The 20414-nt window shown below is 29.6% G+C and overlaps 2 protein-coding genes across 2 annotated transcripts; both read left to right on the plus strand.

Annotated features, from left to right (window-relative positions):
- The first annotated feature begins 5899 nt into the window (after positions 1–5899).
- LOC113387990 (leucine-rich repeat-containing protein 27-like) lies at positions 5900–12526 on the plus strand. The gene is made up of 4 exons (XM_026625396.1): positions 5900–6067; positions 9728–10521; positions 11369–11702; positions 12467–12526. Exons 1-4 carry the CDS (start codon positions 5900–5902, stop codon positions 12524–12526), a joined length of 1356 nt encoding a protein of 451 aa, XP_026481181.1.
- Positions 12527–15611: 3085 nt separating this feature from the next.
- Positions 15612–19633, plus strand: LOC113387996 (negative elongation factor A-like). The gene is made up of 5 exons (XM_026625409.1): positions 15612–15832; positions 17588–17845; positions 18035–18212; positions 19392–19484; positions 19581–19633. The coding sequence occupies exons 1-5, from the start codon at positions 15623–15625 to the stop codon at positions 19631–19633; spliced, it is 792 nt and encodes a 263-aa protein (XP_026481194.1). The 5' UTR covers positions 15612–15622.
- The last annotated feature ends 781 nt before the right edge of the window (positions 19634–20414 follow it).

Genomic DNA, 20414 nt, shown 5'->3' on the forward strand with positions numbered 1-20414 from the left:
ACTGTAAAAACAACTTGGATTCCTTCATACAATTATATGTATATAAGCAAATACTTTACAAGTTTTTATATCAATCAACTTATGTCAAATAAACACTTGTGTTCATTAATATAATACAAGGCCTGGGTATTGCATATTATTTTACACTTGAGATTATGGCTAAAAGTCATGTCAATTTTGAAAAGTGAGGTTATAAATAATTTTCACTTAAAATTGCAATGTAAACGTAATACCATAATAATAATTTGGCTTAAGCTCATTATTCTGTTCATTGGATTAATATTTAATGTTACTTAAAAAATATGAACAAAATAAAATATTTTTGGATCTTTCTCGAAACACCGAATCACAAGATTTAGGTGCGGTTAAAAGAAAATATGTGACTATAAATACGTTTTCTATCAAAATAATATAAGTACTATAACAAATAGCATTTTGAAATCGTATCACATGCAGAAAATTAAGACTATCGATAACAATTACTTCCATATAATATAAAATAACCATTATTTCTTACTTTCAAGGCATCGTTCCCTGTAAGTCTTTTTTGTTTATCCTGGTCCCTCAGAATTATGAAAGGTCTGCCGTATTCATCAAAGGCTATACTTCCTGGGAAAGCCGCCATCGTTAGATTCACCAAGTAGTTAAACAATTGCTAGATGTTTAAAGATTTTAAATGCCATAAAAACTTGCACAATTCACAGAGCGACGGCAAAAACAAATGAACCGAAACTAAGATGCGAAGTTTGTACGAAGATAGGAAACATTCGACAGTTGACAACGTAAGGAATTTGCTATGTTGGTATTTCTTATACCAGCGTAGTTTGAATTATGGATCATATGTATCGTAGAAAAATAAACATACATGTTTATAATAACAGTAAATAATATACAAAAATAGGTTTTTAGAAGAATATCAACATTAATTTATAGAGCCACAATTAAAAACTTTTTGAGGAAGGCAAAATGTCACTTAAAAAATTTTGAGAAAATGTAGACAAACAAGTGTATGGCATCGTGCCTTAAGGCAAATTGCTGGAACTTTCCGTACCGTAACGAAATGTTCAAGGAATATTAAATTTTTCAAATAAATTATTATAAATCAATACTGTAACAATAAAAAATTAAAAAATTGTAACCATTTTTTTTTTCCAAAAGCAATTATTTAGTTGAAACAAGCAGGAAGTTTTTTGAATCTTTCAAATCGGACGCTTTGTTCTTTCAAAAACTGCCATTATTTGCACCTTTTGCTCTGCATCTTTGAAACCGCTGGACCTGCTTTTGCCGAAAAGTAATCACCACTTCTCCACGTCATTACGAATTGAATATTTTTTGGATCATTCAAGTCCGATGCTTCGATCTCTCAAAAACTCGATTTCTATTTTTTGCTCCAAAACGGTTGGACCTGCCTTTTCCAAAAACTAATAAGCATATCTCCCTATCAATAGGGATCGAATGTTATTTGAACCATTCAAATCGGTTGATCCGTGCACCTGAAAAGGTGGACGAAAAATTGTATTCATACATATACATACACACACACTACCCATTTTTTCTGAGGTATGTAAACTGTTCAGAAAACTTCAAAACGTGAAGAAATGTATTTTTGTTTTAAATGTATCAATTTAGATTTTTAGACGATTAAAATAACTTACCCTACGGAATGTTAAGAATTACCTAACATAAATGCATACTTGCATACTAAAGGTAACTCCGGAGTGAGTTTATATCCGAGGATATAACTCTTCCTTCAAAGTTAAGCGAACGGAATTGTATCAGACAATTTGTCAATTTGTCATATCCGCATCATTAAACTAGTCGAAGATCCGTTAACAATAATCAATGAATCGATTATTTTATTTGATCGATTATATTCTATAAAACAAGAGCTGATGACATTTGCTCACTCTATGCATTTGCTTGTGATTTTTCACAAATTGAAGGAAAGATTTAGGTCAAAAGAAGTGGTTGTTTTTTGCTTCATAGACAATTTTATTTTTTTCTAGGTATAAAATTACCCAAAAATACCATTTTGTATTTACTATAAAATACAAAAATATGATTAAAAAAATTCAGATCAACAACGAAATTGAGTTCAATTGTGAACAGCTCAAATGAATACATTTATTTAATAGTAATGGTTCAATTTCATAAAAACTATAAACCTCGTCCGCGAATGAATGTAATCAGAAAATGGCGAATATTATGCAAAGGCATTTAATCTAGTTTGTTCATGGCACGAAATAACAGTGATTTTTTCAATGGTCTGCAAACAGCAAAGATATATTTTGTATTATATTATTAGTTTTACATAATTAATTATAATAATATGTGAAAGTAATGATATGCTAATCGAGCAACCCGATATACAATTGAACTTTGAAAATAGAAGGGAAATTTGAGGTATCATTATTTGGTGAAAAATATTTTTTTACAAAACTTTTGTTTTTGTTACATACATAAGTTTACAACATTATTTTCATATAAAAACTAGCAAACCCGACGAACTCCGTTTCGCCACCAGATGGTTTCGTGAGAAAGACGAAGAAATTTTTTGTTTGTTTTATATTTGAAAAGGAAAAATTTGATCAGAAAAGAAAACCCGACTTATTTGTATATATATATAGAAAATAATCTATTTGCAATTATTTAAAACAATTGCAATTATTGATTATTTTTAAAACTCGAATTTTTAATTACGGTGCGTGAAGTTCGAGCAATTTGCATTAGGGCACGTTGCCATGCACCACTAATTTTCTTAGCTATAAACCTTGCGGAGCCCGAGACCTTTCCAGCGAATGCAAAATTGTCGAAATCGGTTCGTGCGTTCTGGAGTTATTTCGTCAGGAAGGAAAACCCGACTTATTTTTACATATATAGAAGATAATCTATTTGCAATTATTTAAAACAATTATTGATTATTTTTATTACTTGAATTTTTAATTGCGGTGCGTGAAGTTCGAGCAATATGCGTTAAGGCACGATGCCATGCACCACTAATTTTCTTAGCTATAAACCTTGCGGAGCCCGAGACCTTTCCAACGAATGCAAAATTTTCGAAATCGATTCGTGCGTTCTGGAGTTATTACATCAGGAAGGAAAACCCGACTTATTTTTATATATATATAGAAGATAATTAGGAATTTCGATTTATTTTCTTCATTAATAATGATAAAATTGAATCAAGTTTTCCGATTTTCAATTCTTTATAAAGCAAAATCCACATTTATAAAATTTATTAAATGAATTCATTACCAGAAAAATGCAGTGAAATGTAAAACCAGTAATATCTTCATTTTTCCGTAAAGACGATAAAGCAAAATGCAATTATTGTTCAAATTTTTAACTACTTCTTCTTCAAATACTAGAATTTTAATTTTAATAATACATTTGAAAAGAAAACTTTATTAACTTTCCGCAGGGTGATTTATAGTAATCGTCCAAAAATTGAAAAGAATTTTTTTTGCATAGCTTTACATTTCAAAAGTTTCTAAGCACCCTGGAATACATTAAAAAAATTGATGTATGTATGTGTGTGCGCGTGGTTGTGGATACAATTTTCCGTCAACGTTTTCAGGAGCACGGATCAATCGATTTAAATGATTCAAAAAACATTCGATTCGCATGTATGAGGAAACGTGTTGATTAGTTCTTGGCAAAGGCAGGTTCAGCCGTTGCGGAGATGTGGAGCGAAAATTGCCGAAAATTAATTTAATAAAGAATTGATTAACTTTTTGCAATGGCAGGTCTAGCAGTTTCGTAGAACTAAAAAAATGTTTTAAAAACTGCTATTTGGCGTTCGAAACCCAGATATTTTCAAAAACTTTTAAGAAATGCATTTAAAAAAAAATAGTTATAAAAAATTCCGTTTTCACAAATTAACAATATTTTCGAACGTTTTCAAATTTTTCACAAAATAATTATTTCAATATTCAAATTTTTCGAGTGCCTTCAAAATTAAAAAAAAAACTAGCTGTAAGTGGAATTCTGTCTTGAGGCAATTATGGCATCGTGCCTTAAGGCAAATTGCTGGAACTTCCCGTACCGTAACGAAATGTTCGTGGAATACTGAATGTTTTCAAATAGATTATTATAAATATTGTAACATTGTCTAATATTTATAAGAATTATATAAACTGAATTGCAGAGTTGAAATTATTTGTAAGGTATATTGGAACTATAGTCAGAATTGAAAATAAAATCTAAAATATTTTCGATATACAAAAAAAAAAAAAAAAAAATGAAACAAAATTTTTTTTTGAAAAATCAATTATTTTGTTAAAACAAGCAGAAAGTTCTTTGAATCATTTGAATCGGACGCTTAGTTCTCTCAAAAATTGCCATTTTTTACATATTTAGCTCCGTATCTTCAAAATGCCTGGGCCTGCCTTTGCCAAAAACTAACAAACACTTTTCCCAATCATTATTAATTGAATGTTTTTTAGATCATTCAATTCGGATACTCCGTTCTCTCAAAAATTTGATTTCTATTTTCTGCACTCTTTGCTCCGTATCTCCGAAACGTCTGGACCTGCCTTTGCCAAAAACTAATCAGCTCTTTTCCCTATCAATAGGAATCGAATGTTTTTTGAACCATTCAAATCGGTTGATCCGTACGCCCGAAAACATGGGCGAAAATTTGTATTCATACATACATACACACACACACACACACACGCACACACATTCATTTTTTCTGAGGTATGCCAAAACGTTCAGAAACCTTCAAAACGTCGAGAAATGTAAAAATTTTCAATTCCGATTTTCGGCCCATTACAATAACATTCCCTACGGGAAGTTAAAAACAGCATTCTAAAAAATCTAATATTTCTTTTTAGTCTTTTTTAAAATTTGAAATTACGGTACGGGAAGTTCGTAAATTTTGCTATAAGGCGCAATGTCATGCCCACTAATTTTTTTAACTTTCCATAGGGTAGTTATAGTAATGGGCCAAAAACCGAAAATGAAAATTTTTGCATTTTTCGACGTTTTGAAGGTTTCTGAACATTTTGGCATACCTCAGAAAAAATGGATGTATGTGTATGTGGGTGTGTGTGTGTGTTTTGTATGTCTGCATTTTTTCGTCACGTTTTCAGGCGCATAGATCAACCGATTTGAATGGTTCAAAAAACATTCGACACCTATTGATAGGGAGATGGGCTGATTAGTTTTTGGCAAAGGCAGGTCTAGCCGTAACGGAGATACGGAACAAAGAATGCAGAAAATACAAATCGAGTTTTTGAAAGGAAACTGAGCATCCGATTTGAATGATTTAAAAAACATTCAATTTGTAATGATTGGAAGAAGAGGTGATTAGTTTTTTGCAAAAGCAGGTCCAGCCATTTCGAAGATATAGAGCTAAATGTGCAAAAAATGTCAGTTTTTGAGAGAACTAAGCGTCCGATTTAAGTTATTCAAAAAACTTTCTGCTTGTTTCAACAAAATGATTGCTTTTGGAAAAAAAATGTTCAAATTTTTTTTTCAAGAAAATTTTTTTTTGTATATCGAAAATAATTCAGATTTTAATTTTAATTTTCTTGTAATATATTTTAAACAAATAATTTCAACTTTGCAATTCAGTTTATATAATTATTATAAATATTAGAGAGTGTTACAATATTTTCCTTAAAGCACAATGCTATACACCACTAGTTTCAATGTCTTTTAACAACATTTCATCATTAATATGTTTATATATATAACTATTTTATTTAAATTCATTTAAAACAATTGATTTATTTTTTAACTTATTCAACTTTCAACAGGAAATATATCGAAACAACTATGGCAACATGGGATTCGAGTAATCACCAAAACAAAAGACTGATCGACATAAACAAATAGCGGGTTACAAAGGAATTTGTAATCAAATTTAAAATTGCGTTTATTGACTCTAAACATGTCAAATATTAATAAAATCGATTCGGTAACATCCGAAAATATTGATAAAGATGAATCTAAAACTAAAGCTACGAGAGAACCAAGAAGCGATGGATATATTCTGGATTTGTGTAAAAATGGGCTGACATGTTTTCCGGAGAGTTACCTTGACAATCGTCGTTTGGCTGTGAGTATGTTTATATTAAATAAACGTCATAATGGAAAACAGAATAGCGAATATTTTAAATCTTTGGTTTTTATATTTTATGTTTTTTTTCATATTTGAATATATCTAATTTACCTATATAATCTTATAAAGTTGGCAGATAATTAGATAAATTTTACATAAATTTTATTACTAATGTGGTGCAATATATTATTTCTTATTAGAGCTTCTGTATACTGTGTGCAATACTGCATACAGCTAGTGTTAGAACAAAATATCGAGTACTGAGTAAATATCGATACTTTGCGGTCGATAGTGAGTACTTTTGGTATCGATTTTTTAGCTCGATCTATTTGCCAATATCGATCTTTTTCGTCGATAGTACTCAAAAAGAATCGACAGCGTAATCTATGAACACAACTCATCGACCAACTATGAAAACCACTCATTTTGCGAAATACAATGCAATAGTCTCTATAGGTGGTCATAACTGTTCAAAGAAATGTCAAAAAATGATCCCGAAGGGTGTCATTAGTGTCAGAATTTATTGCTCAAAAACCCAAAATGAATATGACCACACTAATAAATAAAGATGTTTATTTCTCTTATGTAAAATGAAACGACTTTTTAAAATACCAAAATGTTTTATAAAAACATATTCAACAATCGAAGTATGATTATTTCAAATAATAATATTCATATATTTCAATATAATATACTAAAATGAATGAGTATTTTTATTTGAAATAATTATGTTTCGACTCTTTTTTAACGCAAAATACTCATGTTTTGAAATTTTTGAATTTCAACATGCAAACATATGGGATTGAGTTTCTCGGAACCATTTAAACTTTAAATACCATCGCTCCGAAGGGATGTTTCTCTACAAGTGTCGAAGATAATATATCTTGACCGTCATTAAACTGAATGTTTATTGCTTTCCAAAGAGTCATATTGCAATTTTATGTAACGGTTTTTGAAAGTTGCATGCTCGCTAAAATTATTCATATAAAAATATTCAACAATTATAAAATATGATTTTACTTAAAAATATTAAAAATATTATTGTGCTTAAAAATACTTAAAAAGTAATGGTTTTTGAATTTAGTATCAGACTATTATATTGTTTTAATCAAAAATACTCAATTATTATAACTTGTCTTTTTTTTTGAAAAATTATAGAATTTGAAATTAGTATTGAAAAATTACTGTTAAAATTTTACAATATTGAAAATGATTCTGATTTAACACATCAGATACGAGCAATAGAATTCATTCTAATATTGTGATATGATATTTAATGAGATTTAGATCTTTCTTGCACTTATGTTTGATTTTTATGAAAAGTACTCAAAATTCGATATTGAGTACTATCGATACTTTCGCCACGATATTTTTTTGGCATCGATATTTTGATTAGATACTTTTCAAAGTACTCAATATCGATCTTTTGCCTCGATACTTCTAACACTACATACAGCATATAATAATCCATTTGAAAACATTTAATATTGTTTGAATATTTTATTACGGTACGGAAAGTTCCAGCAATTTGCCTTAAGGCACAATGCTATACACCATGGTGTACTAGTGCACTAATTTAAATTTAATAAAGAATTTTAGGCGGGCTGGTTTTAAAAGGTACAACTTTCATTATTCTTATTTGATAGGCAAAATATAAGAGCTTATAAATTGGACGACGACGTTTATATATTACATACAAACATGAAAAGTAAATAAACAAATTTAATCAATCGGATTTAAAACTAGTGGGGCGCATGGCATCGTGCCTTAAGGAAAATTGCTGGAACTTCCCGTACCAAAAAAAATTTTTTTTAAAAAGATAAACATTTTTGAAAAAAATTTTCTTTGAAAAAGTTAGAATTTTTAGAAACTGTACATATTTGACAAAAATTTACTTTTTTAGAAAAAAAAAGACTTCGAAAAAAATGTTTTCTTTATTTTGAAATATTTTGGAAATTCTGAATTTTTTTTAAACAATCGTACTGCTTTAACTGCATAGAGACGAAATATCGAAGCGCGTAAGGTCCGCATCGACATCTAACGGATAAACATTCGTACGGAACCCATAAGAATGTAAAACAAATTCATACTTGTTAAAATCTCTATAAAGTATCTGATAATTTGATGTGCATATGGCTAATAATCATTTTTGACCGCCAAAGGGCATTTTTTTTACTTTTTTTACTAGATCTCTGAAACCGCTACACCTGCCTTCATGAAAATTTAATCAGTTTTTTATCTTGTCAATACAAGTGAAATGTTTTTTGAAATATTAATATCAGACGCTCCGTTCTCTTAAAACCTGAGTTACCGTTTTTGGCACTTTTTGCCCCGTATCTTCAGGACGGCTAGACCTGCTTACGCCAAAAACTAATCAGTACGTCTACTTATCAATAGCAATCGAATGTTTTTTGAATAATTGAAATCGGCTGAACCGTGTTCCCGAAATTGTCGACGAAAATTCGTATACGCACACACACACACACACATATACACAAATACACACATACACAAGTACACACACACATACATCATTTTTTTCTAATGTATGCCAAAATGTTCAGAAACTTTTGAAACGTAAAGATATATAAAAATTTTCATTTTCGATTTTTTTGCGATTTCTATAACTTACCCTACGGGAAGTTAATAAAGGACATTGTCTAATATTTATATGAATTATATATACTAAAATTATTTTTTTAAAGTATATAAGTTATGTTTAAAACTTTAGCTAGAGTTAGAGTTAAAATCCGAAATATTTTCTATATTAAAAAAAACATTTTTTTTGGTTATTAAAAAAAATTAAAATAAAAAACGTTATAGAAATCAATTGCTTTTTGAATTTTCCAAATCGGTTCATCCATACGCCCGAAATCGTCAACGAAAATTGCCTCCACACATAACCACACATCAATTTTTTCTGAGCTATGCCAAAATGTTAAAAAATCTCTAAAACGTAAACATATGTAAAAATTTACATTTTCGATTTTTGGACGATTATAATAATGTGACCATGATATCTATCAACATAAAAAGTTTTTCAAGAAAAGTTCAACATTCAACAATGAAACGTCTCGGCCAACCTTTGTTCAAAACTAATCAGCGCGATTCCCAAATAATATATTTCGAACAGTTTTTGAATATTCAAAATCGATTCAGAATTTTTGTCTAAAACGTGGACGAAACATTTTTCACTTTTGTACCAATTCCTACAGAGAAACGGCTCAGCTGATCGTATCAAAAAATTAACCAACGCGAGTGCTTATCAAGTTTCGTCGAATGGTTTTTAAATTTTTGAAATCGATTCAGCAGTTTTTGAGAAAATGTCAAATTTTAACAAACGCCAAAAATATTTAGTCATTTTTTCAAACTTTAATAAATTTTTAAAACTAAACGACTTGTCCTAGGCCCGTAATATTTTGGTATGTTCTATAAAACCATGATATCTATTACCCAAAACAGTTTCATAAAAAGCGTTGATTTTTTTTTCAACAGTCAATTAGAAGAAACTTATATCTTTCGAACAGTGTTTGCTTAAAAGTGGACGAAAAGTTTAACAGTTTTTTCCAAATTACAAAAAAACGGCTCGGCCGATCATCGCAAAAACTGAGAAACGATAATCTTCATCAAGATACATCAAATTTTTTATTCTTTCAGTGCCTGTACTTGGACGACAATGATATCGAAATTCTACCAAATGATATCTTTACCTGCCTTCCGTACTTGATTTGGCTGGACATCAGAAACAATAAAATAACTGAAATTCCAACATCCATAAAATTTCATCAGTCATTAGAGACATTTCTTATGCAGAACAACAATATCAAAAGACTTCCTCAAGAACTGGGCACTGTTGTTTCCATCAAAAACTTACAAATCCTTCCGAACGATATTGAATACCCACCGTTGCATGTTGTCAGTAAAGGGACCAAAGAGGTGATGGACTTTCTCCAAAACGAATACAAAATGATAGATCCTGAATATTCTAAGTATTTGTTAAAACTGGAAATGATGCAAATGATTGACCAGGAGTTAAATAAGCCTATGCCTAAATCTAAGCCGAGCACTGCTGATCTCCTGACCAACGAGTTGTCCAATTTAAGACTTTGTCCACCATTTGACAGTGGCAACAAGTCTGAGTATCTAAAACGTCTGAAAGAGGTCAGTTTTGATGTCTGTCCTCCTTTGGAAGTCAAAAAGTACGTCAATCCTTACAAAGAAATTAAGAAGAGTCTAAATTCGAAAAGAAATGATTCTGATGTTCACAAAGGAGTAGTGGAAAACAGCAGGTTGAATTTGCCATTAAAGAAAACTCCCTTTGTCGGGAGAGTGAATGCAAGTGGAAGGTTTGGAAGGTTGAATATGCTGCTGAAGAGATTGCTGGACAGTTTAAGGGAAGCGAAGTATAAAGACAAGCATAGGTTTATTGATGGTCTTCTTGAATTGAAAAGGTAATGTTGACATCCATCATCAATGATTTCAGTTTATTTTTTCTGAATTCAAATATTTTATTAATTTTAATTATTTGTTTTTCTTAAAATCGCATCTCAATTTCGGATTACTGCTTTTCTCTAATTAACAAATTTTTCGAAAAAAAAAGTTTATGCCTTTGTCAAAAAATCCGATTTTATAATTTTATTTTCTCGGTGTTTCAAATCATTTTGAATTCTTTGGCATCACAATTCTATATCATATGTGTGCGTATACGTTCCAAAAACGGGTGAACCGATTTTGAAAATGTGAAAACCTTCCGATAAAACTCGATTAGTGCTCGCGTTGAATAGTTTTACGAAACGAACTGCCGAGCCGTCTTTTTACTATTTTAGAAAAGGTGCACCTTTTCACAAAAAAATACTAAACCGATTTTGGGGAATTGAAAATCTTTTAAAAACTATCAGCCGGAGATCGTGCTGATAAGTTTTTGGTAAAGATCGACTGGGCCTTTTTTGTAATTAATTGTTAAAACATGTTTTTACCCACTTTCATGAAACATTGATAAAGGTCAGTGCCAAAGAAAACATCCAAAAATATTATGTCGACATATGGTGGTCCTACAACAAGTGGATTAAATATAAAAATGTATTAATAATGTATAATATATAAACTATAACCAGAAATAGTTAACATCTTTGGCAAATTTGTATACTATTTTGAGTAAATTTAAATGTGATTTAATTATAAAAACTCATTCAAATTTGGAACAATATGTTTTTACTTATAAAGTCGAAGCTATATATATCGCTAGTAGTATGATGATGAAACTCATCTTGCATTCTTACTCATGAATCTATATTTTAGAAATATCATAAACCGACAAAAGTTCAAGCAGGAGTACCGCTACCGGAGCCACTTGAGCTACTCGAAATACCAGAACGTGCAAACCGAAAAGCCCTTCGGAACCTACAAAGAGTTTTCAAAGATGATCTGTCGAGGTGAATTGAATATGTTCAAGAACTATCCGAACCGAAAGCAGAAAAAGCTGCGTAGGATGTTCAAGCCCAAAATCGATGTCAATGCGGAGATATCGGGACTGATCAAGTCTCTGGACAGGATTAATCTGAAGGATGCAGAATTGGGTGCGGGTAGAGATCCGTCGGAGAAGAAGAAAAAGCTTGCAGAGGAGATGGCTAAGGTGAGAGGAATTGAAGATATGATTCATTTTGATATATCATTTGCAAATTTATTTCATTTTATTGTTCGTTGGTATGGTTTTTACGATAACAAAAAAATTGATGATAATTTAAAATAGTCACAAGTCCTAAATACTACAAAATTTAGCTTGCGATTTAATAAAGGTTAGTAATAAATTAAAACTTACTTCATACCATTAGCGCACTGTATACGTATTGTATACACACTTAAGTCACTTAATGTGGGATATATTACTAAATAAATTAAATTTGTATGTAAAGGATTTTTATATGTAGATTATGGGGCCGATTTTGCTGTAAAAAATGATTTGCTGTAAAAAATTATGTAAAATAGATGTTATAATAAGGCTTTGTTATGTATAAATTGCAAGGCAAGCCTGTTATGTGTATTATGCAGTCAGGCGTATTAGATAAAACGTTTTTATTAAAAATCCAAACCTTACAAAACGCATAAATGCCGAAAATCGATGTTATCATAACTGCATCTTTGATATTGAATGGATATGGCTTTCTGCTATTTTCCAGCATGCTATATAAAAACTGAAACGAAGGATAGCTTTGTTGTAACATTTTACGGCAGAATCGGCCCATATATATCTTATTGTAATATCATATTGTAACCCCGCATTGTTACGCAACCAACACAAACTTATGCCTTTCTAATTCGTAATATTGATTAATATTATCATTAAACAAAAGTTACATTAATGTAATTACTGAAAATAGCATTTGTTAATTATTTCAGATTTCGGAAATTCAGAAGGCGCTGAAGAAACTGCAATTTGTGAATAGTAAGAATGTGTAGTATTTTGAACAAACGGTGTGGTATCAAAGTTTGTATGATTGTTTGATCAAATTGACATTATCGAATGTCGCCTTTTTACTTGGAACAAACTGTTTTATAAATATTAATAAATATTCATATTAAACATTCTTTTATTGCTTACGAAATATCTATTTGTGTGGATATGGATATAGCGTTAATAACACAGGTCCACAAAATAAAAAAAAAAGTTGTCTATGTTGGTGGGCGGCTGAACACGAATCTAAAGTCAAAATTGATGGTCAAATAGCAAAACATTGATTTAAAAAATTTATCACTAATATTTACGTGCAATTGTGATATGTTAAGAAGTTTTATTTCAAAGCCTTCAATTGAGTTGAATGAAGTTGCAAGTTCAATGGCAGGTGCTTTTTTGCTAAGTTTCTTGTTTTGTAGTAAGAAATGAACATTGAAGATATATTAAAAAGTTTAGAATATTTTTTTAAGAACGACGAGATAATTAGTAAAAAACACTAGAAACGGTAAGGATACTAAATTGTCGAAAAATAAGTCGAACTAACAATAAGAGAAAAAAGTATTCTTTTTTTACGCTGAAGAAGAACTCCGAAATTGAAATCCGTATTCGAGGTGCAAATAAAAATAAGAGTAAACTCTACTATAGTATTATTATAGTAGTCACCTTAGTAACTATAGTATTTTCATTAACAAGTCTCAGGGTAAAACAGGTTTTGCTTAAATTGGGTGCTAATATAAAATCAATGTGTTTGTTCATGTTTTTATGATGCCCAAAAATTTCAAGAAAAAAAAAAATCTAAAAGTGTCATAACAACATCATGTACCAAAGTATATATATTGAATGGGATGTTGAGTATTTTTGTAGAAAACCATACTAATTTTTAAATAAACCTACCATTAACTGCTTTAACTTAACATGGCAATGTAATATTTTTTTAAAAATTCAATAATGAATCAACAAGACCTAATCTTATGTTACTAAGATGACATAAGATTATTGTTATCCAGAAACTCAGTGAGCCAAGTGTATCTTAAGAAAAATATCAAGTTAACTATATACTGGACTACACAACCTCAGGATAATCAATTGACTTTTATTATCGCATATTTTATATTACTCTAAACGAGTATGCAGTGTTGGATTAAGCTTTCTGCCGCTTTTTTATTAGACAAAATTTAATTTTTTTGATTAAACAATTAATTTTAAACTATTTAAATATATGTTTTAACTTTCCGCAGGGCAAGTTATAGTAATCGCAAAAAAATCCAAAATTATTACGTCGTAATTTTGAAGATGGTAACTCAACTGTTGATCCATTCATATTTGATTACTTCATTATTAGAATGTATCAAGTAGACATAAACTTCCCGAAGGAGCAATTCTTTACTCAAATGTATAAAATTTGTACATTTTTAACTTCCCTTAGGGTAAGTTATTGTAATCGTTCAAAAATCGAAATTAAAAATTTTTGCATTTCTCGACGTTCTCAGGATAATCAATTGACTTTTATTATCGCATATTTTATGTTACTCTAAACGAGTATGCAGTGTTGGATTAAGCTTTCTGCCGCTTTTTTATTAGACAAAATTTTGGCATGCCTCAGAAAAAATGGATGTGTGTGTGTGTTTTGGGCGCACGACTCAACCGATTTGAATGGTTCAAAAAACATTCGATTCCTATTGATATGGAGATTTGCTGATCAGTTTTTGGCAAAGGCAGGTCCAGCAGATACGGAGATAAGGAGCAAAGAGTGCAGAAAATAGAAATCGAGTTTTTGAGAGAACGGATAGCATCCGATTTGAATGATCTAAAAAACATTCAATTAGTAATGATTGGGAGAAGTGGTTATTAGCTTTTGGCAAAGGCAGGCCCAGCCATTTCAAAGTACAGAGATAAATATGCAAAAAATTGCAGTTTTTGAGAAAACTTATCGTCCGATTTGAATGATTCCAAGAACTTTCTGCTTGTTTTAACAAAATAATTGATTAAAAAAAAAAAATTGTTTCAATTTTTTTTTCAATTAACTTTCCGTAGGGTAAGTTATTGTAATGGGCCGAAAATCGAAATTGAAAATGTTTAAATTTCTCGACGTTTTGAAGGTTTCTGGACAATTTGGCATACCTCAGAAAAAAGGATGTGTGTGTGTGAGTGTGTATGTATGTATGGATACAATTTTTCGTCCACATTTTTGGGTGCAGCGATCAACCGATTTGAATGGTTCAAAAAACATTCGATTCCTATTGATAGGGAGATGTGCTGATCAGTTTTTAGCAAGAGCAGGTCCAGCCGATTAGGAGATACGGAGCAAAGAGTGCAGAAAATAGAAATTGAGTTTTTGAGAGATCGGAGCATTCGATTTGAATGATCCCAAAAACATTTCGTAATGGCGGGGAGAAGGGGTGATTAGATTTTTGCAAAGGCAGGTTCAGCGGTTTCGGAGATACAGAGCTAAATGTACAAAAAATGGCAGTTTTTGTGAGAACTAAGCGTCCGATTTGAATGATCACAAAAACTTTCTGCTTGATTTAACAAAATAATTGATTTTGGAAAGGAAATTTTTTGCTTCAAAATTTTTTTTTTAAATGTTTTTTTCAAAAAAAAATTTTTTTGTATGTCGAAAATAATTCAGATTTTTATTTTAATTCTGTTCTAATATACTTTAAACAAATAATTTCAATTTTCCAATTTAGTTTATATAATTCTTATAAATATTAGACAATGTTACAATATTTATAATAATCTATTTTAAAACATTTATCATTCCTCGATCATTTCGTTACGGTACGGGAAGTTCCAGCAATTTGCACGATGCCATACACCCCACTAGTTTTTTTTTTTTTAATTTTTTTTTATATCGAAAATAATTCAGATTTTATTTTTAATTCTGACTAAAATTCTAATATACTTTCAGTTCAGTTTATATAATCTAATAAATGTTTGAAAACATTTAATATTCCTCGAACATTTCGTTAATCTATTTTAGTGTTATTTTCGTTAATCGAGTGCCTTTTTTTCCCGCACCATTGGCAGCACTGGCACCCAAGTTAGCGTCATTCTTGTGTACTCATGTGATATTTGTTTCATGTTTTTTTAGTTTCAAAATGGCGAATGTTCGTGATAGCGATACGTCCTTGTGGCTCCACAATAAATTAGGAACTTCTAATGATTCTTGGACTGGGGGCTCGATATGTTCCCAATTGAATGCCGAAGTATTGAGGAATATCAAAGATTGTTTTCCCGATTTACAGACACAAGTCAAATTAAAATTATTGCTAAGCTTTTTTCATGTCCCGCGCAGAAATGTTGATGAGGTAAGATTGAGTGATGTCGTCTCGTTTTAATGCGAAGTAATGAAAAGAGAAAAGCAATCAGTGGTGTAAGTTTGCGGATACTGTCAGGGGGCTGTTTTGGCAGTTGACATAGAAATAATTTGGGTTTGTTTTATATCAAATGAAAAAAATGTTTTGAATGCAATGTTTATGTTTGTGCATCCGCATCAATTGACAACAAATGTACTATTAAAAAAAGTGTGGATAAACATGACGATATTGTTTAATTAATGTTAATTAATCAAGAATAATATAAGTTGTGTAGTAATTTATTGTAGTTTTATACTTAGTGCAATTGATATTCTAGAAATATGTTCTTTTGCATTTGTTATTCTAACCTAAAACAAATCATAATAAACACAAGTGAAACTATTGTGAACTTAAGTTACTATCAATTCTTTAGAAATAAAACACTCAATTAGTAAGATTTATTGTTTGTTATATGACATCAAGATTTCGTATACAATTTGATACAAATTTATTGTTAAAATTGTTCTTAACAGTGGGGTTACAAAAAATTGTCTAAGCGCTTGAAAACCCATTTTATGATTCAAATTAAAGTTATGCTTCTTAATTTTTTTTTTATATATTCCATTTATTGACATTTTCATATTTCTTTCTCTTATAAAATCATTTTTGCTAAATGTCTTGTATAAAATGTTTCATTTTAATTTACTTAAATAATTTGCCTCTATACTAATATAAATATATAAAAAAGAATAATAACAACAATAGATAAATAAATATTTATATGAATATAAAATATTTGTGATGAAAATGTGATAAAAGTGCTTTGAAGATATTAGTGATAATGAAATAATCTACAACTTAATGATACCAAAATAGTTGTATATCATATTGAAGCAGTATTTATTTATTCAAGATTTTAGTCTAAAACTCTTTAAATTATAACTTTCATACAGTACAAAAGTGTTGGAAAATAGGTACTAACATGAATGCATCAATGAAAATATTTTAATTTAAAATGATAAATTTTGACGACTTTAAGAAATTTGTGCAACTAAAATATAATTTTTGTTTTAGTCAGTATTTAAACATTATTATTTATTTGTTCAAACTTAGTCTTAATTAAATTCATTATTAAATGTCCTATAGTAAAAGTGTTAGCAAAAAGGTAATTGTGATAATGCATATCAATGATTTGAAGAACAATTTTGTTTTTGTACACTTATTACCATATATACTTTGTATATTATTGATTACCAAGTAATTTTTGATTCATTGTTCATTGTATTTAATCATTTTTATTTATTCATTCAAGATTTTGTGTATCGTTCAATCATACCATTTCAATTAGCATTTTATGTTTTTCTGCATTACTAAGTTATTTTTTATTGTTTAATTTAATTTGTAAATGATATAAAACTACTATTCATATATTCACATGGTAATCACTATTTGCAATTAGTATATAAATTGTTTCAAAGCTTTCATTTATAAATTTATATATTTATTTAGCAGTAATAGTTTACTATATGTTGGATTTCTACAACTGCAGGTGTTTTATTTGTTTGATTTTAATGAATTTAAAACACATTCAAATTCAAAATTTCATTCAATTCTGATTGATTGAATTTTAATTGATTAAACATACTAATTTAGCCTTTCTTATATTTGTATATAATTACTTTTAATATTACTCTACAAATTATTTTAAAATTTTTGAAATTATGTACTCATTAATTAATTAATTAATCCTTTTCTTTCTTTTTCCAGTGGAGAAATGAATTAGAAGACATATTAGAAATCGCCACACTCGATTCTGAATTATGGGTTGCCATGTTAGCCGAAACTATGAAAACTTTTCCAAGCACTGGTTCATTGAACACGGAAATTTCGGAGTACGATGAAACTAGGCCAATATTTGCAGAACTTGTAAATGAATTAAAAAAATTAGTAAATCGACAAACAGATATTAATAATATTCTTCCTTTGGAATGTCATTATTTGAACAAGCCTGCCTTGATCTCAGTGGTAAGTAAAAGATAAATATTTATTATGAGAATGCTCATAAAAAAATATGTAACAAGACAATTTAATCTACTCAAAAATGTAAGCGGTATAGTTCAGAATATATGTATATATATATATATATATATATATATATATATAATATATATATATATATATATATATATATATATTTATCTGTATTCTTCTCAGGTTGGTCAACAACAACCGCCTATCAAACATTTTACATTGAAACGTAAACCAAAAAGTGCTGCATTACGTGCAGAACTATTACAAAAATCAGCAGATGCCGCAAGTTCTGTTAAAAAAGTTTCTGCTCCCACAGTACCTGTTAGAAGTCGAGGAATGCCCAGGAAAATGACTGATACAAGTAAAATTATAGCACTATACTTTATGGCATATATTTTTTATAATTATTATTAGTACATGTTAATAATTTATAAACTACTTATTAACTTCCCGTAGGGTAAGTTATAGTAATTGCAAAAAAATCGAAAATGAAAATTTTTATATATCTTTACGTTTCAGAGGTTTCTGAATATTTTGGCTTACCTTAGGAAAAATGGATGTATGTGTGTGTGTGTGTGTGTGTGCGTAGTATGTATGTGTGTGCGGATACAAATTTTTGTCGACGATTTCAGGAACACGAATGAAGCAATTTGAATAATTTCAAAAACATTCGATCCGTATTAGGTAGGTCTAGCCGTTCCGAAGATATGGGGCAAAAAGTGCCAAAAACGGTACATCAGTTTTTAATAGAACTTTTACTTGTATTGACAAGATGAAGATTTGATCAAATTTTTATAAGGGCAGGTTTAGCGGTTTCGGAGATATAACGAAAAAGTAAAAAAATGCCATTTGGCGGTCAAAAATGATCATTAGACATATGCACATCAAATTATCAGATAATTTATAGAGATTTAACAATAAGTAAAAATTTTTTTACATTGCTATGGGTTCCGTACCAATGTTTACCCGTTAGACAGCGACGCGGCGCTTACGCGCTTTATATTTTGTCTCTATGCATTTAAAGCAGTACGATTGCTTTGAAAAAAAGTTCAGATCTTCCAAAATATGTCAAAATATAGAAAACATTTTTTTTTTAAAAAAATTTTTAAAAAATAATTTTTTTTTTTTATTTTTTTTTTTTTCAAAAAAAAGTTATTTTTGTCCAATTTATAGTTTCTCAAAATCTTATTTTTTCGAAGTAAAATTTTTTCAAAAATGTATCGTTTTTAAAAAGATAATAATTTTTGGTACGGGAAGTTCCAGCAATTTGCCTTAAGGCACGATGCCCTAATTGCCTTAAGACAGAATTCCACTTACAGCTAGTTTTATTTGTTGTTAAGATAAACTTATTATTTACCACAATGTTAGTTTAAAGACTTTGGTACGAGCGGCAGTTTATTTGACGGCCCCGGATGGCCTGCACAGCCGATCCTCACTTACCGCTTATGGACGTTTCGTAAACAGTAGACGCTGTAACGAAGCGGTTAATAGATAAAAAATCTATAAAAGAAAATTTGTAATAAAGTTCTTTCTTTTATAGCTCCATTAAAAGGAATTCCGAGCCGTGTGCCTACCGGTGGTTTCAGATCACCCCCAACCAACAGTCTCTGCTTCAAGACCCCCAATGGTAAACAAAACATTTATAAATTTGACAATAAGCTAAAATAAATTTGAAAATAATATTGAGAAAACGATCTCATTATTTAATATTTAAATTGTAGGTTGAAATGCTGGAAGAAGGATGGTGGTATCAAATTGTTAGATATACAGAACAGCCTTTAGGTTCACGCTGCTGCTAATAGAAGGAAACGTATGCAAGGTAATTAGTCATGATAGAAAAGTAAATAAGTAAGAATGAAAATTAATAGAAAATGCGACGGAAACTGAATTAAGATTTTTTTTAACAAAGCATGTAAAGGTCAATTTCAAGGTTGTGAATGTACTAGTTTTTAAAAAAAAAAATTGGTCACAGTGAACATTTGAAAAACAAAAATGATTAATTATTTAATTAAAATGATATAAACCATTGAATTGATTATAAAAACTTAATTATAAATTTAATTAATTACTTGGTAGCTGTTGTTATAAGTCAGCTTTCTTTACAAAAAAATTGTGCAGTGTTTGTGAACAGCTTTTCTTTCCTATAGCAATTGAAATTTATGGCTATAGTCTGAAACACCATCTTAAAAGTTCTTCGAGACTTAGAATGCTTTTTTTTTAAAAAAAATTGTCAATGAACACAAATTGCTTTGAGTACTTGGATAATATTTATTGGCAAATTGCAATTCAAGTTACAATTATAGTTTTTCATTAGAGAATCTTAGTTGTGCGATACTTGCAATTTCTTATGCCAATCTCTTTCAATCTTAACAAGTTTCAAACAAATTTAGAACGAAATCGCCATTTCGAAAGTCTAACCGCGCCCAATGTAATTCGGTACCAATTAAGCATCGACGCGAATCCGAAAAATGCTTTTCTACTAATTTTTAATATTTTTAATATAATTGCATATATTTTTAGAATTAGAAGAACAAAAGAAAGCATCAGAATTGGCAGCTGCTGC

This window comes from Ctenocephalides felis, unplaced genomic scaffold (genome assembly GCF_003426905.1).
Source record: "Ctenocephalides felis isolate EL2017-DRISC unplaced genomic scaffold, ASM342690v1 CF-g0.4_SCAFFOLD_00845, whole genome shotgun sequence".
In the NCBI taxonomy this organism is placed as follows: domain Eukaryota; kingdom Metazoa; phylum Arthropoda; class Insecta; order Siphonaptera; family Pulicidae; genus Ctenocephalides; species Ctenocephalides felis.

Bases quoted from the DNA above. Each gene is read 5' to 3' on its own strand.
- LOC113387990 (XM_026625396.1), top strand. From the start codon at position 5,900: ATGTCAAATATTAATAAAATCGATTCGGTAACATCCGAAAATATTGAT. The intron at 10,522-11,368 runs GTAATGTTGACA...TCTATATTTTAG, and splicing joins GGTCTTCTTGAATTGAAAAG to AAATATCATAAACCGACAAA. The intron at 11,703-12,466 runs GTGAGAGGAATT...TAATTATTTCAG, and splicing joins TTGCAGAGGAGATGGCTAAG to ATTTCGGAAATTCAGAAGGC.
- LOC113387996 (XM_026625409.1), top strand. From the start codon at position 15,623: ATGGCGAATGTTCGTGATAGCGATACGTCCTTGTGGCTCCACAATAAA. The intron at 15,833-17,587 runs GTAAGATTGAGT...TTCTTTTTCCAG, and splicing joins CGCGCAGAAATGTTGATGAG to TGGAGAAATGAATTAGAAGA. The intron at 17,846-18,034 runs GTAAGTAAAAGA...TATTCTTCTCAG, and splicing joins AGCCTGCCTTGATCTCAGTG to GTTGGTCAACAACAACCGCC.